The 27,919-nt window shown below is 47.4% G+C and overlaps 1 protein-coding gene across 3 annotated transcripts in view; it reads left to right on the top strand.

Annotated features, from left to right (window-relative positions):
* Zdhhc3 (zDHHC palmitoyltransferase 3) overlaps positions 1-27,919 on the top strand; it is a 51,035-nt gene that overhangs the window by 12,162 nt on the left and 10,954 nt on the right. Inside the window, exons 2-7 of one of the 3 annotated variants that reach the window (XM_021172455.2) lie at positions 556-885; positions 13,416-13,540; positions 18,628-18,724; positions 19,336-19,417; positions 22,455-22,585; positions 24,554-26,069. In XM_021172455.2, the coding sequence (XP_021028114.1) occupies positions 580-885; positions 13,416-13,540; positions 18,628-18,724; positions 19,336-19,417; positions 22,455-22,585; positions 24,554-24,712 (900 nt within the window). In that variant the 5' untranslated portion in view covers positions 556-579 and the 3' untranslated portion in view covers positions 24,713-26,069. Of the gene's footprint in view, positions 1-555; positions 886-13,415; positions 13,541-18,627; positions 18,725-19,335; positions 19,418-22,454; positions 22,586-24,553; positions 26,070-27,919 lie in introns of those variants that run through there. The other 2 variants (XM_021172453.3, XM_085828220.1) reach the window with 2 other exon arrangements.

The following is a 27,919-nucleotide window of genomic DNA, read 5'->3' as shown; positions in this document are numbered from 1 at the left end:
AGAATACTTATGAAGGGTGTTCAACATAAGCCCCTCCCCAGAACCCTCTAGCTCTGGTACCAACAACTCTGGCAGGGGCAGTGCTTCACAGGTGGGAACATAGTGGCTTGTGGTAAGAAATACATTTGAACACACTGTTCAGTATCTCTACTCTTGCCCCATCTCTCACAAAGAGAGCAGAACTCAGAGCCTCTTGCCCTAGAAGCGAGCCATTTCAGTTCAGTGCTCCCGGATTTAGTATAATGGGCTATTTGCCCAGTGGTCTCACAGTCAGGGAAACTTAGGCTCTGGTCCCACCTGTAGTTGCTGTACTGCTGTCTGACGTGCCTGCTCTTGGGCAAGGCATTGCCCTGTCTGGTCTTCTCATTCTCACCTTCATATGAAGATTTAGGGAAGGCATCCTTGCTTTACAGTGGTGAGGACAGAACGAGCGGGCAGCCCTTAAGTGAAGAGATGCTGAGGCAGTGTCTGTGGGGGGGGAGATGCACACAAGCACTTGGCTCATGTGTCCTTATTGCTAAGATAACACCATATTTCCGCTCCCTTTCCTTTCAGATGCCAGTATGGACAGAATAGCTTATGATGCTTATCCCCACCCATCACTTCCGAGACATTGAGCGGAAACCAGAATACCTCCAGCCAGAGAAGTGTGCCCCACCTCCCTTCCCTGGTCCTACGGGAGCCATGTGGTTTATCCGAGATGGCTGTGGCATTGCTTGTGCCATTGTCACCTGGTTTCTGGTCCTCTATGCGGAGTTTGTAGTCCTCTTTGTCATGCTGGTTCCATCCCGAGACTACGCGTACAGCATCATCAACGGAATTGTGTTCAACCTGCTGGCCTTCCTGGCCCTGGCCTCCCACTGCCGGGCCATGCTGACGGACCCCGTGAGTATGTCTGGGCTCATTTTGACCAGCCCACATTCTCTCCCTCAGGCCCTGGCATGGCCATAGCCTGCATGCTCCCCTCCGTGGATCTTGGGGATGTGTAAAAAGGGTGACCAGGGCTGGGTGGAAACGTAAGCTGCTCCTCATTGGAGCTTTAGGGACGAAGCTTATGGGGACAGATTGAGTGACACTGTGTACACACTGCTGTACGTGTTTGATAAGCTTTCTGTGTCAAGAGGAAACCCAGCCTCTGTTTGGAAGATGTAATCAGATAACCTTAGAGACTGGGCCAGATGTTCAGAGCAGAAAGCAAGTTGGAGGATAGTGAAGACCTGGGCTGGTTTGATGCTACAGCAGGCCACATCCAGTTTCAGGACATGGATAGGTTTAGTCTTCACTTAGCTTACACAGGAATCCTTTCTTTAAGGTTGGGTGTGGTGGCACACAGCTTTCGCCCCAGGGAGGCAGAGGCAGGTAGACAACAGCCAGGGCTACATGATGGGATGCCTCGTTGGCAGGGGGGTGATTTCTCCTCCCCTCCCCTGAAAAGCTGGCCAGGCCTGTGTGGCACTAACAGACACCTCTCAGTGAATGACTTAGGTAAATATATCGACTGGAGCAAAGGCCACTGAATAGTTCTTATTTCCTGAATCAAGCCCTCCTGACTTTTCATTGTATTGAATGGGAAATACCCATGCAGGTAACATGGTGAAGCCCTCCCTGTGGATTAACCGTTTTAGTATGGGGGTGATAGCCATTAAATTGAGAAAGTCCTGCTAATGGCCACCACAGTTCCTGTGAACCTCAGGAAAGTACAGCACAGACCACAGGGCTGAAACAGTTTTCTTCTTGAAAGTGGATTATTAATCCCTCTCAAGGTAAAACAGTTTCCTAGCTCAGTTACCTGTGTGACTGGTCCAGATAGAATTGCCTGGTGCCTGTGACCCAGTGTTGATGGTACCTTCTAGAGAGTGGAACAGTCACCTCCTAAGGAAGTGGAGAGCTTGTATATTCTTGAAAGTGCCCCATACACAAGGGTATAAAAGAGTTAAAACAAACTAAAGATTTATTTAGAATTTTGTGTGATGCCCTTACTATTGGAGACAGTGAAGGAAATTATATTCTTCTCTTCAGCTCACAGTTCAGTACCGGCTCTCCCATCAAGATGCCTCTGTTGGAAAGACAGGTGAGGACAGCCCTGACAGAGGAAGTGTAGTTTGCTATGCACAAGCAGGGAGGGGTGCCAATCCAAGGTTGGTGCTGAGAGGTGAGGGGGAATCCCCCACTCAGAAAACAGGCAGTGGCTCCTCTCCACAGCTCATCGTTGGGGTGGGAAGACCAGGGGAGAGGGATTTACCTTTGGAGTCCCTGCAGTTATGGAAGAACAAAGATAGGAGAGGAAAGCGTCTAGAGCCCCAATTTTTATTTTTATTTTATTTTTCGAGACAGGGTCTCAGTATGTAGCTCTGGAACTCAATGTGTGGAACAGGTTGGTCTCACACTCAGAGATCTGCCTGCCTCTACCTCCTAAAAGCACTGGGATTAAAGGTGTGTGCCACTAAGTCTGGCTGTAAGACTTTTTAACTAAACAGTGACAAGACCAGAGTATCTTTGGACAAGGATGTCTATAGCAACAGTGCAAAGCCCTGCTGGGTGGGTAACAGTTGTGTTGACTTAGATGCCAGCCCTGCAAGAGGTTCTTTCCCAAGCAGCAGGTAAAGCTGGGAATAAGGCAGACAGAACCTCTGCCCCCTGGAACCTCACATTCCGGTGATTAATGAATTGATAATGGTAGAATTGCTAGGTGCTGTCAGAGCAATAGGAGGGTGCAGTAGGCTTTAAAGGTACCCCACTGGCTTGGGATAACCCAAGAAGGCCTCTCCATAGTCATGCCATTGGAGCTGACCTGAATGGCCTAAAGCTGTAGGCTAGGGCATGGGAAGATTTCCAGACAAGATTCAGGCAGAGAAAGGAGGTTCAAAGGCCTGAGCTTGGAGCATGCTACTAAAACATGGTGAAACAGGCCACAGAGACAAGATCGCACCAGACCTTGTAGGCTCCTTAACCTTGGGGAGACAAGTGTAAGGACATTGTGCTGGCAGTGAGGTTCAGGTGATACTTGCAGGATGAGACTAAAGGCATGGGCAGCCATTTAGAGAAGACATGGCACTAGCTTGGATCAAGCTAAGAGGACAGAAGCTGATGAACTTGGAGCTTATTTTAAACCACTGGTTATGTTGTTGATGTTTCAAGACAGGGCTGACAGGGTTTCTCTGTGTAAGTCCTGGAACTCTTTGTAGAACTCCTAGAGATCTGCCCGTCTCTGCCTCCTGAGTGCTGGGATTAAAGGAATTCACCACACCTGGCTAAGCCACTGATTTTTTTGTTTTGTTGTTTTTTGTTTTGTTTTGTTTTGTTTTGTTTTTTCGAGACAGGGTTTCTCTGTATAGCCCTGGCTGTCCTGGAACTCACTTTGTAGACCAGGCTGGCCTCGAACTCAGAAATCCGCCTGCCTCTGCCTCCCAAGTGCTGGGACCACGCCCGTAAGCCACTGATTCTTAAGTCTGGCTACATGATAAAAATAATCAGTGGAGGTGCCTGCCCCCCGCCCTCGGGGGTTCTATTCTAGTCTTTGGAGGGGCAGAGCTCTAGGTATTAACACACTTGAAAATGCTCCTGGAGCCCTCAAATTCAACCAGGTCTGAGAAAAACTAACAAATGGATATTGATCACAAAGAAAACCTTCGGTCTGACCAGGAACAACTGTGGGTGCTGGTGCCACTTGTTGCATGAGAAGGGCTAGGAAGGAGTAGATTTAGGAAGCCAAACCAAGCTTCTCAGTGGTCAAACTGCTGTGTATTAGGTGCAAGCAGAGGTGTTAGGTGAGCAATGGAAGCCAGTCAGGATTGGATGGTGGAAGATGGACTCATTGTTTAGAAGGCACATGAGGGGGGCGGGGGAGGGGGGCTGGGTACCACCAGGAAGAGTCTGCTGGCACTTGGCTGCTCTCACAAACTGTGCTCTCCTGCTTACTGCAGGGACCTCCGCAGGAGCCCTTGCAACACAACCCGGATTTCACCTTGATTCTTTCACCTTGATTTTTGTTGTAATTAAAAGCTTTAACAAGAGCAACTTGGGGAATTTCTTTTAGCTCACAGTTCAGGTTACAGTCTATCATGCAGGGAAGAATGCAGCAGATTCTTGAAGTATCCATACACAGTCAGAAGCAGAGAGCAATAAGTGAATGCATGCATGCTTGTGCTTGCTGAGCTTACTCTTACACAGTGCAAGACCCAAGCCTAGGGAGTGATGCTGCCTGCTTTGGGTTAGGTCTTCCCACATCAGTTAATGTAACTGAAACAGTCATCTCCCCCTGCCCCTGACACATGCTCAAAGGTCAACCAGATATAGACCACATTGAAACTCTCTTCCAGGTAATTCTAGACTGTGGCACTAAAAATTAACCACCACAGTAGGTGAGGACCACAGTCCTGAGTACCAAGTAGCTACCCATAGATATAAACAAAGAATCTGTCAAATAACTACCATTAATGAGGGAAACATGTCAAAGCATGTCCTGTGGATGAGCCGCATTACAGGATCTCCATGCCTCTGCGAGAAGCACATGATAACATGCAGACCCGTATGTAAAACAGTGAAGTGGAGCTATACAAGGGAATTGCCAGCAAGGTGCCACAGAGTCAGGAGTCCAGATCTCAGGTAAAACACATCAATTAGAGGCTCCTGGTTCATCAGCAAGTGGGATCTGTTTCTAGCTTGGAATCATTGTGTGTTCTAGGGAAATTTCCAGTGGAGAAGAGATGTCTTATATATCAGTAATTCTTATTGTCTATAATTTTGGGAGAACAGCTTACACCCTGAGGTTATAAATAATATTTGCATTATATGTCTTTTTGGTTAGCACTGACAAAGGTGGAGAGAAAAGAGAAAGGGAAACAGAAAAGGTATCATGGTCTCCCAATAGACTGTACCACTTCCAACTGGATCTTTTCATTCTAGATGTAACACTAGGACAGTTCAGCCATGATGGCTTTCTGAACCATCGGCAGGTAGTTCTGGACTTCAGCACAGCCATAGTTGAGTCACACAGCCAGGGGAAAAGAGAACTTACTCCCAAGTGTGTGGAACACAGAAATGGTGCCATTTGAAATTGGAGATGAGAAAGGCCCATCAACAAGAGACAGAGAGAGACAGAGACTGAGAGCAGACAGCTGATCCAAAAGGCACACGGATACCTCACTCAGCCTCTGGGCCAGATGTGCATGGTGAGAACAGGCCCTGCTGCAGTTTGGTCTCACTGGGTACTGTTCTTGCCCACTCTGAGTTGTGTACTCTCACTCATGGCATTTTCTATGTTCTGGAATAGTTCCACATGAACTCATCCTGTGGTTATTTCCCCAGCTGCAGGATGTATCATTGAGATAGATATACTGAAGTTGGCAGAATTCCCACATTGGTTCTCTAACCTGTAGAGTGAAGGCCGTTATGATTGAAAAGGACAAATGGAAGCCATTGGAGTTACCTCAGCCAGGGAAAATAGTAAACCAAAACCAATATCACATCCCTGGAGGAAGTGCAGAAATGAGTACCACCATCAAGGACATGAAAGATACAGGCGTAGCGAGCGGCTCCTACCCCATTTCCCTTTAACTCCTGTTTGACCTGTGCAAGTGACAGGTTATGGAGAATGACAGTTGCCTATCACCAACTTAATCAAGCAGTGACTCCGTTGCAGCAGCTGTGGTCTCCTGGTATTGGTGTGCAGCTCTTGATTCAGCACAAGCTTTCTTCTCAGTACTCGTCTATAGAGACCGCCAGAAGCAATTTGCTTTCAGTTGGCAAGACCAGTAGTACACACTTTCCCTGTATAGTTTTCACTTTCCATCCCTATGTTAGAACTTAGCTGATAGGGAGCTTGAGCATCTGTTTCTTCCTCAGGATAGACAGAGCACACTCTGGTCCAAAACATTGATGGTATGCTGATTAGACCATGTGAGGAGGAGGTAGCAACCGCTTCGGACTTGTTAGTAACATTTATGAACATCAGGGGATAGGAAATAAATCTAACCAAAATTCAGTGGCCTTCTACCTCAGTGAAATTTTTAGGAATCCAGTGGTTTGGTACACAGAGATATTCATCCTAGGGTAAAGGATTATTTATTGCATCTAGTTCCTCCCACCAGCAAGAAAGAGGTACACCATTTAGTGGGTCTGTTTGATTCTGGAGACAGCACACTTGGGTGTGTTACTTGGGCCCATATACTAAGTGACTTGGAAAGCTGCTGGCTTTGAGTGGGGCCTGGAATAGGAAAAGGCTCCTCAACTGATCCAGGCTAATGTGCAAGCTGTTCTACCACTGAGGCCATATAATCCAGCAGACCCAATGGTAACTGAAGTGGCAATGGCAGATAGGGATGTTGTTTGGAGCCTTTGGCAGGCCCTTATAGGTGAATCACAGAAGAGACCTTTGAGATTTTGGGAGCAAGGCCCTACCATCATATACATACAACTTATTCTCCCTTTGAGAATCAGCTCTTGGCCTGCCATTGAGCCTTAATGGAAACAAAACTTTGACAATGGGCCACCAGGTTACCATGCAACCTGAGGTGGTTATAATGAGCTAGGTATTAGCTGACCCACCAAGTCATAAAGTAGGGTGTGCACAGCAGCAATCCTTTATCAAATGGAAGTGGTATATATGTGATCAGACCCAACCAGGTCCTGGGGCACAAGCAAGTTACATGAAGGAGTTGCCCAAATGCCTCTGGTTTCTAGAGGAGGCACACTTGAAGATAGCCTAGACTTGGGAACTCGTCCTGTCTTGGAGCCCTTTATACTCCTTGCCCCTCACCTCTTTGCTTTCTCCATCTCTTCCTGTCCAGCTATAGATATATACATTCTCTGGCATTGTCCTTCCCAGAAAACACTGAAAACTGAGACACAGTCCCCGCTGCCAGGAAGTTTAAAGCCACACATTGCACAGTTGCCACAATTGCATGACTCTGTGGTCATCTCATTTCTGCCTTTCCTTTCCTTGGGCCTAACATTTATTAACCCCATAAATTATTTCAAATCCGAGAACTGAAGAAAGGTGTGGTAACAATCTACCTGCCAGTACTCCACTTCAAGACCCTGTGAACCCCTCTACAAAACACCAATTTCTGTGACTGTCTGAGAACACTGTAGTCTTCACTATGCATATCATCAATGGAAACATTGGGGCTCAACTTAATTTATCTGGTATTTCTTTATGGAGACTTTATCCTGGTGTGTTCCCATAGCTGGTTAGGGTCATCCAGGGTCAGTGTAGGGTTCAGAACCCTCTTTATGTCAAGGAGCTCTTCACACCTGCCTCCGAACAATCTACAAAACCAGAAGAAAGCCCTCCTTGCTCTAGAGAGGGAAAAAAAGAAATCTATCTGTCACCTATCTCCAGCCCTTGTATACATCTCCTGGGACATTTTTGCTCAAACCAACGGTTATGTGTATGTGACACTAGCCTTGAGATAACAGTACCTCTCATTATCTTGCTGCAAGTGGATAACAATGCCAAGTCCTTGATATCATATGAAAGAATCAGTGATGTACGTTCTTTCTTTTCAGAAGTATTCTTTTCAACTATGTGTATGTGTGTATGGGTAAGTAGGTATATACACATCTGTGCCAGTGCCTGTGGAGGTCAGAGGTGTTGGGTTCCCCCTGGAGCTAGGTGTGTGAGCCACCTCATGTGAGTACTGAACTCAGGTCCCCTGCAAAAGCAGCTCGTATTTTTAACCACTGAGCCATCCTTCCAGCTCCATTTCTTTTTTTCTTTCTTGTAATATAGTGTAGCCCTGGCAGGCCTGAAACTGGCTGTGTAGATAAAGCTGGCTTTGAATTCAGAGACCCACCTGTTTCTGTGCACCACCACACCCACCTCTCCCTCCTCCTCTTCCCCTTCCCCTTCTTCCTCCTCCTCCTGCTGCTGCTTTTCTCCTTTTAAATTCAGTCTCTGTTGGGAGTTCCTTGTCTCCACTGCTTTCCTTTGTATGCTCTATTCTAGACATGATTGAAACAAGCTTCCTTTCTTCCTCCCTTCCTTCTTTCTGTCGTCCTTCTTTCCTTCCTTCCTTCCTTCCTTCCTTCCTTCCTTTCTTTTTTTTCTGAATCAGTGGTAACTTAATCGCTGGGCACATCAACTAGAATCCTAATCTTGTAAGCCATATTAAATCTAAATCCTCTGGTGGCTAATCCTGGCGGATTTGCCATCTAAACCAGGAGATACTAGTAGCTACACCTTGTCCTCTCACTATCCCTGTCCAAAAGTCCCCCTCTCTTCTCCTCCCTCCCCTCTCTCTCCTGCCTCCTCTCTTCTGTCCAACCCAGAAGTCCCACTTACTTGTCCAGTGATTGGTTTCTTTATTCATTAGGGAAAGGTTCACAAGAAAAGTGAGTACTGACTCACTCTTCTTTCTAGACAGCCAATCCTGGGAAACTGGAATTAACATCAAAGTACAAACATGAGGGCCATCCACCACACTTGCCCCTTTCTGTCCACTTAAAGACTCTTTTATCTCACAGATAAATTGAGCACGACTATTACCATTTTGTAATTTATAAAGTACAAGATAGACCTAACACCCAGTCCACCATTTTTGTCAATTAAATAGAACACTCTGTCATCTATCCTAACTTAAAAGACTTATAAATCCATATGTTACACCCTGGTTTAGCTTGTACATTATCTGAAAACTATCTTCTCAAATATATTTTCTCAATGTTAAACAGCTGGATTGAAGCCGGGCAGTGGTGACACACTCCTTTAATCCCAGCACTCGGGAGGCAGAGGCAGGCAGATTTCTGAGTTCGAGGCCAGCCTGGTCTACAGAGTAAGTTCCAGGACAGCCAGGGCTATAAAGAGAAACCCTGCCTCGAAAAAACAAAACAAAACAAAACAAAACAAAGCCTGGGTTGGCTATGAAACTATAAGTAGTCTTTCAACCCCATCAGAAATCCAAGGGCAGCCAATACTTTCTGAAAATATAGGGAGCCTAACACAGCTTCCAGAACTGAGACAAATTTCGGAGATAGTGCCAGGAAGTTGGAGCATCAGTCTTCAGCCTTCTGGCCCAGAATATTCTGACAGACCTTGATAAACAGGGATTTTTAAGGACTAGCTTATTCTGTCTCAGAACTAAGCTGTCCTAACCTGTAACTTGTGTCCTCTCAAAGGTGGTACAGGTCTGCAGGAGAGAGAGGCAATTTCTGCTCAGTGGCCACCAGCCACAATGTACCACCACATCTGGAGGTATAGATGCTCAGCTGTGAAACAAGCCTTATTTTAAATTCTCTTATTCATGTACTGTTAATACAGTCATTGGCAGTAGAGTGTGATAGATAGCATCAAAACAATAAAAAAAAAAAAGCTTTTCTCAGTCTAAGTCTCTTATTAAAACTACCTAGTAAATATGTTTGTGCCTTGTCTGTTGTCTGGGCCTGGATCCTCAATCTGCTGTCCCTTAGCCACATGTCCTGGGAGTTGTCTGACTCTGCTTTACTCGGTTCTAAAAAATGAGGGATCGCATAGTCTCTGCCCATCTGTAGATTTATTGTCAGAATAAACTGACAAAATGCTTTCAGTCACAAAACATTTGGAACTATGCCTGTACTTTATAAACACTTAATAAATGTCTGCTGTAGCATTATTATTTGGCTCAGGTATATTGAATGCAGGCCTAATGCCAGGCCCTGAGCAGTTTGCTAGGCTATAGGTTGAAAGACATTGTGTCTGTCCTCTTGGGAATTTACAGTCATGTTGGAGATGCGGTATGTAATTTTACAGTGTGTCTCGAGAATGCCAGCTTAGACTGTGGGAGTCAGAGTTGCTTGTAGGGTCCTGCTGTGGGCAGTGCCCCAGGTTCAGGCTCTTAGGAAGAAGACACTGGTTTTGAAATAGGTACAGAGGACTTTGAATGCTTCTTGCCAAACTTCTAGAGGGCTTTAGATGGTGCTAACATGTTGTCCTGGGGACAGAAGAGAATCTTGAGACATGTGTGTGGTGCCTTTTCCAAAGCCCTGGAGCGTGCGCGCACACACACACACACACACACACACACACACACACACACGACAGCATTGTGTCAGGAGGAACCCAGTATTAGATTGGGGCCAGGGTCAGGTGTGGCTTGTGCACCTGGCCCAGGAGCTCAAACTCTGATCCATAGTCACCAGGGAGCTAGTGAGGGCTTTATGACAAAAATCATATGGGCATTCACAATTAGAATGTTTACCCTGGAAATAATCAGCAGCTGGTAGGGCCAGGAAAGCCTGTGATAGTGGTGTGAAGAAGATTGTGGAATTGAGGGCAATTTTAGGTGGAAGTAGCCTTAGCAGAGAGATGAAGGGTGTGGCAAACTGAGAAGACCTGAAGGTATCCACTAGATTTCTAGCCTGGATAACATGTGGCAGCCAGGATACCACTGAACAGGAGGGTAGAGGGCTATGCCACGCCCAGCAGGAAAACTCCAGTAGCCCTCGTATGTGCTTTTGTGGACTGAGTTAGCCATGTTTTACTTGCTTTGTGATGGGGTTGATGTCATTTTAAGTGTTCACAGCCTACTTGAGTATTGAGAGAAAATACTTGTAAAGTGCTTCATGATGTAGGTAATGCTTCTCTTGGGTGATCAAGTCAGGTTTTTCCTTTTCCCTCTTCTTACCTCTATTTTCTTTTTTAAATAAACTATAAACAAGTATTTATCAGTTTGGAAGTGAGAGGAAAACTGAGTGTGTTTGGATATGTATGTAGGCTTTGGCAGTCTGCAGGCTTCAGGACATTCCTGTGGCGTGGTTAAAGAGTAGAGGGGTAGAGTATCTCAGCAGATGTTCCCACCCATGCCCTGCACCAGTGGAGGACTGCGCTCAACAAAAAACAGAATTCCTCTCCATGAGGTAGTAACAGTTTCCACAGCCCTGAGGTTCAAACAGACAAATGTGGAAGAGGGGATTTTGGTGGGGATTGGGAGGGGACCCTGCTAGAACCCTCAAGGCACTTTCATCACAGGCTCAGGTGGCTGGACAGGTGGGACCTTGGTCTTCTGGGAGTTTGTGCAATTGGAGACACACTTTCAGGAAGGCTCTAATCACCAGCTGACTAATAAACAATGTGAGAATATTACATGAGGCTCTGGTTACCCTCACAAAGGGGCTTCCTCTGGCAGCCCTGTGTGGGCTCTCTAAGGTTTATAGGAAATTCTGGGAGCTGGTACCTTCAGGTACTTTCCTGGCCTGCCTCACTGCATCTGTGTCTGCACTCCACAGCTCCCATCATTGCTTCTTTGCAGTGCAGAAGGACTGTTATTTGGCCAGTGTCTGAAGTCACTTTAGCTGGAGTCTGTTCCCTGTGAGACATCTCGGGTGCAAAAGCAAACCACAACTTGCATGCATCTTTGCATTTCTTTCTTTTTTTTTTTTTTTAAAGATTTATTTATTTATTATATGTAAGTACACTGTAGCTGTCTTCAGACACTCCAGAAGAGGGCACCAGATCTCGTTACGGATGGTTGTGAGCCACCATGTGGTTGCTGGGAGTTGAACTCTGGACCTTCGGAAGAGCAGTCGGGTGCTCTTACCTACTGAGCCATCTCACCAGCCCCATCTTTGCATTTCTTAAGAAGTTTTTTTCCGGCTGGCAAGATGGCTCAGCGGATAAGAGCATGACTGCTCTTCCAGGGGTCCTGAGTTCAAATCCCAGCAACCAGATGGTGTATCACAACCACCCATAATGAAATCTTACGCCCTCTCTGGTGCATCTGAAGTCAGTTACAGTGTACCTATGTATAATAATAAATAAAATTTAAAAAAAAAAAAAAAAGAAGTTCTTCTCTTCCTAAAATTCTTCCATAGGATAGATCCTAACAACCAGCTTTTGTTCCTTCTGCCTTGCTGGCCTGCTCCGGTTTGTCAGACTTAGTCAGGGGGTGGGGGAAGTGGTACTCTGTGTGAAGCCCCCAACCCCTACACACACAACCTCTGGATCCTGTTTGATTTGTTGTGCAGCACAGGTACACAGGCTTTGCTCCCTGCTGACTTTGCACAGCAGTGCTACATAGAGTCTGGGTGTATTGTAGTGCTTCATAGCTTCAGTGTTGGTGCACTGCTGGGCTCCTAATCTGAATGATCATATCCTGAGTACTTGGCTATGTGCAGCACCATCCAAGTACCTCCCATAAACTTCCCGTGTGCCATAAATCCCAGGTATTGGACGAATGGGCCACTTAATAGGAAGCAAAGGCACAGTGATGACATCTGTTGTGGCTACACCATTGTCAAGTGTGGGACTTAGACTTAAAACAGACCCAGGTGTGCTGTGCCACCCCTGTGCTGTGCCACTGCTTGCTCCTTTTTTCCTGATCCATATTTTAAGGCATCCTGCTGGACACCTTTTCCTGGGTCAGCTGCCTCTCTGCTACTCTGCTGTGGCTGACACATTTACCCTCTGTTGGTGCTTCTCTGCGGTCACCACCTCACCCACAGTCTTAGCTAGTTCTGTTCTACATGTTTGTTGTGTCTTGTACCCGCCTTTCCCCTCCACTTCTGCTGTGTCCTTAGTGAACCACCAAAAGTCAGTCTTGTTAGTCTTCTCATCTGGCTCACAAAGCACAGGGGCCTGCGCTTCTGCCTGTAGCACTAATGACACTGGACCACCCAGAGAGAACCCCCACCCCACAGCCTGTGGCCTGACATGACCTCTGTAGTCACTTTTGTCCCACAGCTCTCTCTGGAGCATGCCCTTCCATTTCTCAGTGGCCCTTAGACACCAATGTCTTAAAACTTCTGTCCCCTGGTTATTAGTTATTGGCTGCTACTGCCTCTGATCTCTTAATACAGTAATTTCCACCGCACATATACCCCAACATCTGTTGGGGAGGCAAGGTGGACACATGGGAGGAAAACAACACAAATCCTGGAGACTGAGTCCATAGTGACGAATGGTGAGCACAGGACTTAGCTTAAGGTAGGTACTTGGTGCCACTGGCTGTTGAGACCCTGCACACGTTGGTGGCATGTCTGTGTCCTGTTCAGATGGATGCAGAGTCCAAACAGACTCCAGAACCAGAGTACGAAGTATTAATATATTACCAGTGTGGAATAACATGTCAGATACCAAAGGTGCCTATCACTGAATACAGAGTGCCCATCCTTCAGAATAGTCACATCGCAAAGCAGAGCCCACTGAATATCAGGCAGCTTGTTTTGTCATGGAAGAGGTGAGCTGTGGGATATGCCTCTCAGCAGTGGCCCTTCCCAAAGGCAGTGCTCTGAAGTGACAGCCCAACCGCTGCCATGATGTTCCCAGGGGGAAGAATAGATCAACAAAAACAGTGCTGACTAATGAAAGCAAAACATGAATCCCAAGGTCAGTGTGGCCTGTTGTGATCTGGAACACAGACCCCATGTGTGTGGGGGCTTTGACATAATTGCCTCCACTAACAGAGTGACAACTGACCCTGATGCCTTTCCTATTCTCTTAGGGGGCAGTGCCCAAAGGAAATGCCACTAAAGAGTTCATCGAGAGCCTTCAGCTGAAGCCTGGGCAGGTGGTGTACAAGTGTCCCAAGTGCTGCAGCATCAAGCCCGACCGGGCACACCACTGCAGGTACCGTGGACTTTCCACAGCACCAGGCCAGCACTGGGACTGACTTCTGAGTGTCCCACCCAGGCAAGGAGTGACCACTAGGTTGGAAAAGGCATTTGAGTGGGCAAGGGATGCCTGATAAAACCTCTCTTTGAGTGTCTGTAAGATTGAGAGGCTCTGATTTCCTGATAACTCAAAGCTTTGCCAAATCTGTGAGTGTCCAGTACTTGAGACAAAGGCACCACTCAGACCTTCCTTGAAGCAACACTTGCAGAGCTTGTGACGAGCACAGCTCTTAAGCAGAAGTCCATTTTCCCTCTGAGCTGTTTTGCGAGTTCCCTTTGTATCATCAAGGTTCTTTGGGTCTTCTTGATGAGACGATGTGGAGCTAAAAATTGCATTTCTTTATCACAAGAAGGAATTACAGTTATAAATGACAAATTACAGAGACCTTTAGTGTCATTTGGTTATCTTCACAACACACTATATGTTTGAAGTAAGAAGGGTTTGGAGGAAATTGCTTTGCTAGCCTGAAGCACTGCAGAGAGAGAGACTGAGAATAAGTGAGAGATCACTGAGTGGCTGAAAGGACTTTCTTGTGCAGTCTCAGTGAAAGGATCTGTTTCTGTAACTCATGTGTCAGTCAGCACCTCAGTCTACCCTGAGTCAACTCCTTAGTCTACTCTCTCTCATCATCACCAATTTCATTTCTATCTTCATTGCCACTCCTAGAAATAAGAGATTGTTGGATGGATGATGCCCTGGATGGGGAAGCTAGCCTCATGGTGTCGAATGACTGCTTTAAGGTCACATAGCAAGTGGATACTTGAATAGGTCTGGATCCTCCCCATTCTGCCTCTAGAGCCTCATGGGGCTCAGTCTTTACCTAGGTCCTCCAGTTTGAAGTTGATTTACACAGAGGCAGCTGTAAGTGATTGATGGGTAAGCTCTGCTTTTCCTAAGGAGCTCTGTCTTGGGTTAAACTTGCCTTTGAGGTGTGTGTCTTGCTTCTTGTGACTGAGATGGATTTATTACCTTTCTGCCACCCTGGAGGCCTGACCTTGAAGCTGGAGAGGTTAGTGTTTTAAATCCAGGGCAGTTCTCAGGCCAAGTCCCTTCCTCATTGTGAGGACTGAATGTAAATAGTTATGAGTGACCAGCAGTGAGTGAAGGTGGTTAGAGATACAAAGGCTAGTCCAGGAATCAGAGAGTTCATTCGCAACACCATAGTGGTCTAAACCACTGGTCTAGAGTATGCCTTGTAGCCCTGCATCTATAGGCAGGCCTTTCCCCCTAGCAGAAGCCCTACAACCCCAGACTAATCACTTTCCCTGCCCCTCAAGCATGTATTTGCCTAACCTGGTTGCCCAGCACACTTTAGCCCCTTCTGAGACCCAGCTTCCTGCTTTCATTCTGTTGGGGTCCTCCCATTTATAAGGACCAGAGACCATGTGGAATCACTTAGGGGTTTATTCCATGTGGAATCCCTTAGGGGTTGCTGGTGGTTAGATACAAAGGCCAGGAATCGGAGAGTTAACTGCAGGAAACAGCTTTCGCGGCACCATAGTGGTGCTTTTCTTTTCCTTATTCTCTGGCCCAGCAGCTGGTGTTCTCTTTACTACAGCTACCACCAGCTCTTCAACTCCACCCCAAAACGATCCAGAGTGGGCATCTAAGTGCCAGTAAACAGAGCAAGGCAAGAACTGCTGATTCAGAGTAACCTTGTGAGGGCACTAATTGCCTGTGTCTGGCCCAGAAAATGGGCGCTGACAGCTGTTGTTTTATAGTAGTGTATGGTCACCCAGGCTATTCAGAACATGACATATATTGGGTAGGTTGATGGTCTATTAGCTCCTATTAGCTCAGAGGCTACTATATGGTCCTGGTTAGAGAAGTGTGTGTGTGTGTGTGTGTGTGTGTGTGTGTGTGTGTGTGTCTGTCTGTCTGTCTTAGTCTTATTTTCAGATAGAGTTCCACACTTGCACCTCTTTGTCTGTCTGTCTTAGTCTTATTTTCAGATAGAGTTCCACACTTGCACCTCTTTCTGTATTCCCCTGCTTCTGGTAGAATCTGTAGAAGTAGATATTGTCTACATTCCCAGAACTCTGGTGGGGATCATAGCCAAACACAAAACATTCCATCTAGGGCAGTGGTTCTCAACTTTGGTAATACTGTGACCCTTTAATACAGTTCCTCATGTTGTGGTGACCCCAGCCATAAAATTATTTTTGTTGCTACTTCATAACTGTAATTTTGGTACTCTTATGAATTGTAATGTGTAACTATCTGATATGCAAGATATTTGATATGAAACCTTAGTGAAAGGGTCCTTTAAGGGGTCGAGACCCACAGATTGAAAACCACTGGTCTAGAGTATGCCTTGTAGCCCTGCATCTATAGGCAGGCCTTTCCCCCTAGCAGAAGCCCTACAACCCCAGACTAATCACTTTCCCTGCCCCTCAAGCATGTATTTGCCTAACCTGGTTGCCCAGCACACTTTAGCCCCTTCTGAGACCCAGCTTCCTGCTTTCATTCTGTTGGGGTCCTCCCATTTATAAGGACCAGAGACCATGTGGAATCCCTTAGGGGTTTATGCTGTTGTAGAGCCAAGGTTTTGGGCTTATATGATACGTTCCCAGGGAAGGCAAAGCCTGGGCTTGGCGGGGCCTAACACCCCAGGCTTCCTGTAACCCCATCCCCAACACGCGTGCGCACGCACACACACACACACACACACACACACACTCTGAGGCTGAACCCTCAGCAGATTCCTAGAACCCTGATGGGCTTCAGTTGCTTAGTTTTCCAATTCCCCACTGTCACCAAATACATTGTCCTGTGACCTGGTGCTCACCTGAGGAACAGGGTGATGGCCTAGGCTGATTTGGAGGGCCTGTTTCTTTGTCCAGCCACAACATGGAGATCTGCCCTTGGACCCCTGTTCTATTCTTTCCTTGGCTACACTGTCTCTTCGGAGCTGTGTTAAGCTAGAGTATGGGATGCTGTTACCTTGCCTACAGTTTTTTCAGATAGTGAGGTATGTGATGAAATCCTGTGTGTGAAAGCATAGCTCCCTCTGTCTCTCCCTTGCTGTCTTGGGGTTCCACCCATTTTCTTGCCTGCTTCTTATCTGTATGAGCTCCTGCCATCAAGTTCAGACCCAGCTAGGCTAAGCCCAGAGTCCCTCCACTGAGTCAGGAAAGGCGTGTTTGAGCAGCATGACAGTGTGGTAAGTGCTCCTGTGGGACATGGCTGTGTGGCTAATGCTGGCCCAGCACCTACTTAAAGGCTACATACCAAAGACTGTTCCTTGTGCCTCCTGGTGGAATACAACCCAAGAGTGGACCTGTTAATGTATATAAGCCAGGGAGAGCTTGTCAATGTCTCCTGAGATCTGGGGGCTGAAATGTGGCAAGGAAGTAGTAGAAGAGAGAAATATCGCTTTTAAAACAGTGGTATAAAAGATAGGAGTGAGGGAAATCTAGAAGGCCCAGCACCAGAAAAGATCTCTCTGTAGAGCATCTTCTGTGTTCAGTGACCATTGCTTCGCCTTCAGTCCCTACAGCCTTGGGCCCTGGAGCCCTGCCTGCCCTGCATGAAGCTGTCTGGCCCACAGAGAAGACAAGTGTTGCTTTGGCACTTCATGTCCTTGAAAACAGGAAATCACCCACCTATGCCACCCCCAAGAGCTATAGAGACTTTCCCTACTCCCTCAAGCATATGTTTGTCTAACCTGGTTGCCCAACACATCTTAGCCCCTTGTGAAACCCAGCTTCCTGCTCTTCCACACCTGTTTTCTTCAGAGTGTGAAGGGTGGCTTTGCTATGAGAACTTGTTTAAAATATCCATGGCCTACAGAACCAGAGGCCACTTGGTGCTTCTCTACAATGGACGCTCACTGACTTAAGGGTGTACTTGAAAGCTGCCCTAGAAATGGTAGGATGGAAGAGGACCTGCTGAGGAGCATAGGCAAGAAGTGGCTACTCTCAGGAGTTTGTTCCTCAAATGAGTAGGGATGAAGGACCCTAGAGCTCACTGCATTGGGTTGCGTGCCCGTAAGATAAATAGGATGTGGTGATTCCATCCATGGTGAGCAGAGGCCTGGTACATAGCGAGCAGACCACTCTACACTACTTGACTGCTTTAAAATTGTTTATGGGGAGGTCGGGCATGGTGACGTACACCTTTAATCTCAGCACTTAGGAGACAAAGGTAGGTGGATCTCTTGAGTTCTAGGTTTATAGAGCGAGTTCCAAGACAACCAGGTTACACAGAGAAACCTTGTCTTGAAAAAAACAAACAAAAAAGTGTTAATTTATTGTGTACATAATTCACATGTGTTTTCATGTGTATTTTTAGAGCTGGTAACAAAAGAGACAGAGCAGACAGACCAGTGGTATAGTTGCTGGGCCTGGCTGTTTGCTTCTGCATCCATGTTGGACCTCCTTTTCTTGCCTTGCCTTCCTGCTCCTGAAGATCATGGAACCAGGCTAGGATTTCTGAGCAGTGCCTATTTGGCAGCATGCCTGTGTCATGAGATGAGGCCTTTGGAGTGATGGGGAAGAAAAAGGGTGGAGAGCAGTATGAAGCCTCCACTCGTCTTAGTCAGACTGACCGGAACCCACTGACTTGAGTAAGGTAGTCCAGCAGACCCAAGTCTGCCAAGCTACTACAGTTCCTGCAGCTTGAAAAAGTATATTCCATTTCTGCTAGTGTTTGGTAGAATGTCTGGAACTTCTGCCAGCCCTTTCCCAGTATCCTGTCCTACAGTAACATTTCCCAAACGCCTCACTCTTGGCCTCCTCAGGACCCCAATTTCTAAGTTTCATGAGGCTTCAGGATAGTCTCTTACCTGGGCCAGTTCTGACCTGTTAATGTGTGCAGATGCCCTGGAAGCAAATGCTTCTGACCCTAGTGAGGAGTGACTTGACCCTGGAAGTCCTGACTCTGCATTCCAGTCTTCTTGCAGAGGTGTCGAGCTGAAGCCAAAATTCCAGTGTTCCCCTTTGGGTCACCCCAGCACCGCTGCTTTGTTACTTGTGTAGTGTTTGTTTTCAAACTGTAGGATGGTTACCACTGCTGAAGGTCTGAATTATGGGTCATTTCAGTGTTTGTAAGCGGTGCATTCGCAAGATGGACCACCACTGTCCTTGGGTCAACAACTGTGTCGGCGAGAACAACCAGAAGTACTTTGTCCTATTCACAGTAAGTCAGCATCTGAACTCTGCCTCCACGAGGCAGGGCACTCATTAGTTCTTTGGAAAATCTCAGCACTCTTAGCAGTCTTGGTTGCTGTTGAGAACACTGCCTACTGTGTGGTTCTCTGCTTTCTCACTCAGTATCTCTCTGGCTCAACAAATGTCCTTCACTTTCTGTGCATGAAGAAAGCTGATTTGGTTTGGCGAGCTGGAGCCAAGTGCTCTGTTCTGGGTACCACTAGAGCACTAGGCCTACATAGCTAAAGAAAACAGTGTTGCTGGTGGCCTCAAACTCTGAGCTACAGGTAGATGTAGAATAGTTGGCACTCTAACCTTTTAAGTTAGAAGCAGCGGCAGATTTCATGTGCCCCACACAGCCTGAGTCATGCCTGTGTTTGGGCTGTGCATCTGTTCTGGTTCCACATATTCTCAGAGAACAGCTAACATCCTACTCAAAACAAGAAATAGAGGGTCTGTGGACTGGAGGAGTCGCAGGTACCTTTCTGGCCTCTGCCTGGCAGAGTATTCACGTAGAACATGTTCTGAGTAGCTGCTCAAGGAGGCTGCATAGTTAGGAGATTATCCCAACAATGGCTCAGCACTGCTTTCCTGTTTCAGATGTACATAGCTCTCATTTCCTTGCACGCCCTCATCATGGTGGGATTCCACTTCCTGCATTGCTTTGAAGAAGACTGGACAAGTAAGTATTGCCAGAGTTTCCCTTCCTTCGGTAGAGAGGGTATAAGACCTGAGTGGCCTGGGGGCCTGTTCCCTTTGCAGTGCCAGCCCAGCCTCATTTTATTACATCTTCTGAAACCCTTCAGACTGATCGGGCCCTAAGAGGCACTAGTCTTTTTTTATGACAAGAAACAGACCCTTCAGTTTAGACAGGCAACTTACTAAGTTGGACAGGATCAAACTGAGCATGTCTCAAGAGAGAGCATGCCCAGGTCAGCAGAGGCCAGGCTCCTGAGGAGAGCAGGCTTGGTCTGCAAGGCACTTGCTTTACTCTTTTCACCACTGGGGATGGAGCCCAGGGCTACACTAGGCAAGCTCTCCTTCCCCAAGCAACACCCTAGCTCCAAACAGGGCACTATAATCAAGGCCATTTTACCCCAGTCTTCTCCCAGAGATCCATTTTTAACTTTTTGCCTAGGGCATAAGGGTTTTTAACTTTGTTTGGGGTGTGTGTGTGTGTGTGTGTGTGTGTGTGTGTGTGTGTTGCAGTAGTAGTAGTAGTAGTAGTAGTTTGTTTCAGATTGCTTGTCTTGATAATACTAACTTAGATTAAGATCATAGACCATGTCTCCCTGCTTCACTAATATTCCATTTAAATGTACAGATTTAAAACAGGGAGAAACAGGGGTAGGAAAGCAAAAAAATAATAAGCAGCCATATGTAGGGCTAGAACTTTCACACTCAGAGTCTACAAGGCGGATGTCCTGACCAGGGAACCCCTTTCTAGTTCTGAGAGGAGGGAAGGGACAAGCAGGATATCATCTGCAGAAGTGAGTGAGTCCAGACAGTTCTTGCTCACTTGGTGAGCATTCTGAAAGTACATATATTTGGCTAGGCCCTGGTAATCCGAGTCAATTCTGGTGTGGCCTTGGCAACTTGATATAGGATGTCCAATGAGGTCATTCCATCGTCACAAACCTCCCTCCTGTGTCAGGTTAACTGTGGACAATGCTAGCATAACCCAGACTGTCACAGAAGTGACTGACTGTCTTTGCTTTGTGGTCATGCTGACAGTGCTGTTAGAGCCCTGTGGGAGTTAGGAAATGTGTAGAGTGTATTTTGAGCAATGCAGACCCTACAATCCCCAGAATAGGAGAATGTTCCTTATTTATAGATGATAAAAATCTGGGTATAGAGTATGAGCATAATTCCAAGATCTTTTACTGAAAAGAGCCTGAAGTTCAAGCCATGAGGTCAAGCAGGCATTCAAACTTTACTGCCTTCAATGCCAGGGTCCTCCCAGCCAGATTCCTAATGGAGGGAATGGAGTCCAGGCTCCCATTCCAGAATAGATTTTGTACAAGAGGCTCAAGGAACTGTGCCCCAGGATGGGTGCTTGGAGTTAACATTCAAAAAAGAGTTGGTGAGCTCTCCATTCCTTGGGCCTTGATTCATTCCCATTGGAAATTCTCAAGGCCTGGCAAAAGAAGGGTGGGAGTGGAGAGCCTCTCTGGCTCTACCCCTAGTAACAGGGCATCTGACAATGATGTGACCTCTATCTTGTGAGTGAACTTACGGAGAAAACACACTGCATATCACACAACACACAGCTGACGTGAGGTATATAGATGTTCTAGTACCACTTCTTATCCATATCCCTGTACTGAAGGGAAAGTAAGTCTCAGGATGTCCAAGCCTCTTGCCCAGAGATCTGCAGTCAGGCATCAATCCAAGATTGGTTGAATGGCTGCCTGGAACCTAAAGTAGGTTCAGTGGGAGAGCCAGGTGTCAGGTAAGGAAAGAAAAGGTAATCCCAATTCCACATGGAAGGAATGGGGAAGGCAGGCTAGGGCAGAATGTGAGGGCAACCATGGCTGCAGCTTGTGGTCAGGCTCTTATCCTTTATTCATGTCTGTCAGACTTAGAGCCCTGCTTCTTCCAGCACCCTTCACTACCCAGGGCCAGCCAGGTAACCTTGTCTGCAATCATCCACAGCCAGTTCCTCAAGCTCTGCCCAGGTGGGCATCGGGAAGAGAATTTACCTTCCAGGGGATATGACACATGCATCAGGCTCATAAATAGTAGATATGCAAATGGAAGCAAAACCCCATACACATAAAAATAAAAAAATAAAGAGAATTCATGTGGAGGTATAAGTTCCAGGGAAGCAGATAAGAGGAGGCCATGTCAGATGAGATGCCAGCCTCCCTAACACACACAGTGATTGGTGTCATTCCTATTCTTTCCCACATCCCCCCTCCCTAGATAGTCAAGATCCATACAGCCTCCTCAGCAGAGGAAGCAGACCAATCCCTACAAGCCAGACTGAGCGACTTGCACCAATCACCAGAGTTGATGCTGGCAAAGCATATCACATGTGTGGCCCAGTTTTCCTTCCCTGTTCAAACACTGTCTTCCTCAGAGCCTTAGAGTGCTGTGTGTTCGAGTTTGTTCAGCTTTGTTCATTGCTCAGAAACCATCCTTGTCACACATCACTGCTTTACCATGGAAGGGTGAGCAAATGCCTAGAGCCAGCCCAACCATAAACAGAACAGTAAAAGCTCCAGTGAGAGACTGACAGTCTCAGTTACAGAGATGTCCTGGCAAGAAGGGGCACTCCCATTCACTGGGCAGACCACTCTTTTGCAAATAGTCCCCTTTCAAGTCCCCAGACTACCAGGCACTCCTTGGACCTACCCCAGTCTCTCACTGGGACCCGAAGGAAGCATGGGGTGGCTGAGCTAGGGGCAGTTTGGGGGTGAGGGGAAAACCTCTCCAGGAAAGATCTGACCAGACCAGGACTTAGGGCTTCTGAAACTGCGTCTTGTGTTCTCTAGGGAAAGGCAGGGTCTCCTGAGGTGTCCTGAGGCCTAATGCTTCTTCCAAGCAGGCCTCAGTGTGGTCTGAGGACAATGGGCTGCACTACTTAGGGAAGAGGATTCCAACAGCTCAGTCTATTGGGGACTTGATGAGGGAGTAAGCGGGAGGCGGTGGAAGCTTGGTTAGGTGAGGCAGGCAGCCATGCAGCCAGTGCAATCCCCACACTGCTTTCCCTACAGAGTGCAGCTCCTTCTCACCGCCCACCACAGTCATCCTGCTCATCCTGCTGTGCTTCGAGGCCCTGCTCTTCCTCATTTTCACATCAGTGATGTTTGGGACCCAAGTACACTCCATCTGCACAGATGAGACGGTAAGCAGGGCACCCACCTCCTGGGGCTGTGGGGACCCGGTCACTGGTCAGTTCTGAGGACTCAGGGTGCAGGGCACTGTGCCTTCTGTTGTGACCTGGTCATGTTTATGCAGGTTCGCCTGGTTGCATGGGAATGGCCTTGCCTGCAGCCTTAGCCAGAGGTTGCCTTTAACACAAGTCCCTCTTTATTATATACTGTACCCTGTCAGGCATTCTGCCAGGCTCTTGTCCTTTCCAGCAAGGCTTCCAGACATCAGCTTCTAGAACTGATGTCCTGACTGGATCCAGGAAACATTGGCTTTGAGCCCCCAGGACAGCACATTCTGGTCCTTACCCGTCCCATCCTCTTGTCTTCTCACCCCCTCACCTCATGTCTTACAGCCAGTTTCTGGCCTTCCAAAGATACCCAGAAGCCTTGAAGTGGTTGTGATGTGGCATTTCTTGACGTTTGTGCTTTGGGTTCTAGAAAATGGGGTGGGCAGCACTTTGCCTTGAATGTGAAAAAAAAAAAATCATGGGGACCTGGATTCAACCTCTTGCTTGTTCCTGGCTTTATAAGTGCTGCCCACCCACCTTCCCAGAGAGTTTTCAGCTGTGGTCTGTGCTCGTAGATGGAGGACAGCTTCTTCCATAGCTTCAGGTGCTACAGCTCTGTGGACCTAGAAGCAGAGAGGGGGCAGTGCTGCCCACTGCCAGAGTGCCATTGTGAATTCTAGGTGGTTCCCAGTGCTTTTGACATCTTTTAGCCACTCTGTTTCTTTTATAAGAATTCATGTCATTGCAAAAGATTGGGTGTATATTCCGACATATATCAAACTGGTAAATGAGACCAGCTGCTCCACAGAGAACCTGTAGGAAGCCCAAATGTGAGGGCCTGCCCATTTGGAAGCACTTCTAGGTCCCCCAGAGCATGTTCTGGGGGCAGTAGATACACTGACAGTCTGGTTCTAGTTCTTCCTTATCAAGATTGTCCCTAGACAGAATTGTGTTGCCTGTGACTCATGGGGAGAGAGAGCATCATCAGCCCAGGTCCCAGGCTCTGAGAAAAGCCTGGGCTGCCCCACCCCATTCTTGGCCAAGACTCAGAACGGACAGGCAGCCCCTGCTCTCTGCTTCTCTGGAAGCGCAGCAGCTCTATTTGAAGGAGGAAAGAAAACACACACTCTTCCTAGCCCCATTTTTGTTTTTGTTTTTGTTTTTCCTGAGACTTGGCAGGGAAAGTAGCACAGGCTGGGAGGACTGCCTTGTCCTCCAGGCTCCTCCGGGAAGACCCTCCTCACCGTGACTGAGGCTGCGAGCCACCCTCCCTCTAACCTGCACTAACTCGCTCTTCCTCTTGTCATTCCTCTCCTCATCACCTGCCTCTTACTGTCTCACCCTTCCCCTTTGTGTCTCCTCACCCTGCCCAGCAGCGGCTCCTTGACCCTCGGGGCTGGTGAGACAGGGTCAGAGCAGCCACTGCACCGCTGCTTGGTTTGTTTGTTTGTTTGTTTGGGTTTTTGTTGTTGGTTTTTTGTGTGGGTTTTTTTTTTTTTTTTTTTTTTGTCTGCAAAGTGGTCATTGTAGCTTCAGCTCTCCTATGCATCTTTACCACACCAACAGCCACCATTAGTTGTCAGAATTTCAATCTCATGCATCAAAGCCTCTGCACGCACAGGTGCCTCGGAGCACTGCCTGACCCAGCAAGGACTCAGAACTAGACAGTGTCAATCTTGTTGGCAACAGTGGCCCAGGTGCCTGCTGAGAGCTCACTGTCCCTTCACCCTCGGGGCCTTGTAAACGCATGCCCACCAGAAACCACTGTTAGTGACACCTCTTATGAGAGTCAGAAGAAAGCTGCGTTGTGTAAGTAGCTTTCCTGCTTTGAAAAGGAAGTGTTCGCTCTGGTCACCTGAGGCATGTGGACATCCCTCCCAAAACTGCAGAGATGGAGCGCTTGACTGAAAGTGTGATTGTTCTTGTTTTCAGGGCATAGAACAATTGAAAAAGGAAGAGAGAAGATGGGCTAAAAAAACAAAATGGATGAACATGAAAGCCGTGTTTGGCCACCCTTTCTCTCTAGGCTGGGCCAGCCCCTTTGCCACACCAGACCAAGGGAAGGCAGACCCATACCAGTATGTGGTCTGAAGGACCCTGACCAGCATTGCCACTCAGACCACATCATGGCGCCTCCCATCCGCTCTCGTGAATGTTTAGGCCAAAACTCTTAAAACTTTTTTATGTCTTCAGAAAAATGGCTGAGCATTGCAGAGAAAAAAAAAGTCCTCATGTTTTATTTTAAAAAAAAAAAAAAATCATCCTTTCAATTTTTTGATGACTGAAGCTGCTCTTTTCTCTTTTAAAATCACTTCTCTGGCCTCTGTTTCCTCTCTGCTCTGTCAGCATGACTAACGTCGAGGGTGCTGCTCAGGCCCTGCCCCTTCTACTAATTGAATGCCCCTGATGCTGTGTATGGATGAACTGGCCCAGTAGGAAAGCCAAGAGGGCCCTGACCTCCTCCTGCCCACAGGGCAGCACTGGCGCCCACAGGACTCAGAACCTCTTCGAAGAGAATGCTAACCCCTTGAAGCCTAAGGATGAAAAGATTGGGCTGGAGCCGTCGTCATAAGGGTCCTTGGTGCAGTGGCCTCCTGCCCAAGTGGACAGTTTGTCTCAGTGTCAGAAATCGATTATCAGCCTTGTACTTGATGGGTGTGGGTGTACAGAATGACTTGGGGGAGGTGGGAGAGGTAAAGGGGCCTTTGTATTCTGAATCAGCAATTATGTCACTCTGGCTTTTGGGAAGACTATGAAAGAGATGTTTCCCAGTTCAAAAATGCCTTATACAATCACAAGAGGAAAACAATTTCAGGCAAGCTACAACAACTTTCTACCCCAGTTCCCACCCTTTCCCAGCAAGATGTCAGTCATTCTGAGGGAAACAGACAGCCTCCTGTCAGGATCATCTCAGTTTTAACCGTGTCATGGGCATAGACTTTCTGGAGTTGAAAGTCCTCCAGATGTGCACAGACCTGTGTCTTATGTGTGTTTAGCCTGGGAAGTGGTTGTAGATGTTAGGTAACATTCTTAGAGTTGCCAGGTAGCCCCTACTCACCTGCTTCTCAGCCTGCTACACAGACAAGCTTTCCCATCAGCAGGTACTGCTAAGCAGAGTCACACAGGGAAGAGCTGGTCTTGAGCAAGGGAAGAACCAGGGGATGTAGGAGGTGCCAAGAGAAGACTGCTCTTGAACCCTACAGCCACGTGGAACCTGAGCACCATGAAGTCCCCCAAACCAGTGGGTTTTAAAGCAATCACCACAAAACTCCCTTTTTAGCTTTTGCTTGGGGTGGGGGTGGGGATAAGGTTTTTCATTCTAGTTGTGGGTAGGAAGAAAGTTAATGTAGCCCTGTGGTTTTTCAGAAGTCGGTGGGACATTCTGCCTCTTCCCAACTCTGTCAGTGCTTCCACATGGAAACAATGCAATAAACCTTTTCCAAACCTGCTTCTGCTCTGCTCTCTCCCCACAGCCTGTGCAGAAGGGCAGGTGGTGTCAGGCTGCTGGCAGGCAGAATTCTCTGCATGTGTTGCTGGTGAGGGTGCTCTATGGCTCCAAGAGGTCAGTCTTTCTGGAGTCTAGGGCCAGAACCTGCCCAGCAGAGAGCAAAAGCTGTGCCAACAGAAAGTGCCTAGCGTCTATACCTACAGTGCGAGGTGCTGTTTTTCTGGGGGTGGGGGGTTCTTGTTGATGGTATCTAGTGATGACAGATGAGGAACTGGCCACCTCCCCTACCTCAGTAGGCTTTGATTTGCCTCTGCTGTGCTGTTTAGGCTGAGATCCTGGGTGTGTGCGCATGTGGAATTTTGCACATAACTATATATTGACATATATAGGTTTAGATGAAGTTCATAGCATTTGTTCTCCAGGTGCCTTTGAAATTTTGTTTATTTATCTCTTGGTTTATATGAAAGAGGTGTGGCCTGTTCCAGGTTTTTCAGGTTCAGCAGGTTAGAAGGGTCCAGCTGTCCAGCCTTGCTCGAATACTCAGGTTAGATCTGCTGTGGCAAAGAGCAGCTACACTGCACACTGCAGCTATGGGTTCTGTTGCTGACATTCTCTTTCTTTCTCTCTCTCCCTCTCTCTCTACCTCCCTCCCCCCCCCCCCCCCCCCAAGACTGGAACTAAGGAAATAGCCTTTAGCCTTTAAGGGCATTTTGTGAATGGCTCTAGCTTTCGCTATGGGGTTTCACAGTAGATGGCACTGCAGGAATTTGAATCCTGAAATTAAAGCTCACACTCTAAATAGGCTTGCGACCAGCTTACTGCCCGGGGGGGGGGGGGGGGGGGGGGGGCGTGTGAATCTCCCTCTGCATAACAATCAAAGGCTGCAAAGTGAATGTCCTTTGTGCTCAAACTACAGCAAAAAGGCCTCAAGACAGAACTACCCTAGGGTGGCCTGTGAGTCCCATTGCATTCTCTCTGAAGCCAGGAGAAATTTTCTGTGAGCACAGTAGTGACCAAGGCTGTGTGTCAACAAATGACTCTGTCCTGGGTCTTCTGATCCCTTTAGATGGAGTAAAAGGTCTTTCTCCGTGGCCTACTGGAAAGTGAGCCTTTGTAGCCCATCTTCCAGAATGGTAACTGGGTAATAGGAGTGAAGAAGACATGGCCAGGAGACTGGGTAATCCCACGGACTTGTCCATTTCTTCATGTCACATCTGCATATTTGCATGAGCTTGGTGACATGTATACAGTAGAAATGTGTGCCCAGTCTTTCCTTAATACCATTTTACCTTTGTAACACTTGGACCTTACAAGACTTACAGGACTAAAGGGTAGCTAGCTTTTGCTCATTCTGACTGAACCACTTTGCATCCTGATGAGAGAAATCTTCCAAACAAGGCAAACTACTAAGTGCTTATTAAGGAATACCCGTGCAAGACTGGCATCACAGACACCCCACTGTAGGAGGATGGGCTTGGACTCTCCATCCAAACTAAGAAGTTCTCAATTTCTCTTCTTTCAAATCAGTTCCAGCAAAAAAGGAGGGCCAGTGCTTTTTTTGCACAAGCTCAGGGCCTCAGAATTTATAGGGGTGGGGCTTCAGGTTAGCCCTGCTGCCGCTGCTGGTAGGTACAGCAGCCTAGTTCCTGGGATGTGGTATCTGAGGCCAGCATGCTCCCACTGATGAACCACTCCTTCCACTCTGTTACCTGTGGCCTCTTTAAACATGTCATCTGAGTTTGTCTTGACCAATGGCACCTTTACTGAAGAGCCAGCAAGACGAGGGTAGAACCAAGGAACCAACCTTCCTGTGAGGAGTGTGCAGTGAGTTCTCCAGACCACACAGTGTT

This window comes from Mus caroli, unplaced genomic scaffold (assembly GCF_978045245.1).
Source record: "Mus caroli unplaced genomic scaffold, Mus_caroli_1 scaffold_11, whole genome shotgun sequence".
Lineage (NCBI taxonomy): Eukaryota > Metazoa > Chordata > Mammalia > Rodentia > Muridae > Mus > Mus caroli.
The sequence above is the reverse complement of the archived record's forward strand: the minus strand, read 5'-3'. Positions and strand labels throughout refer to the sequence as shown.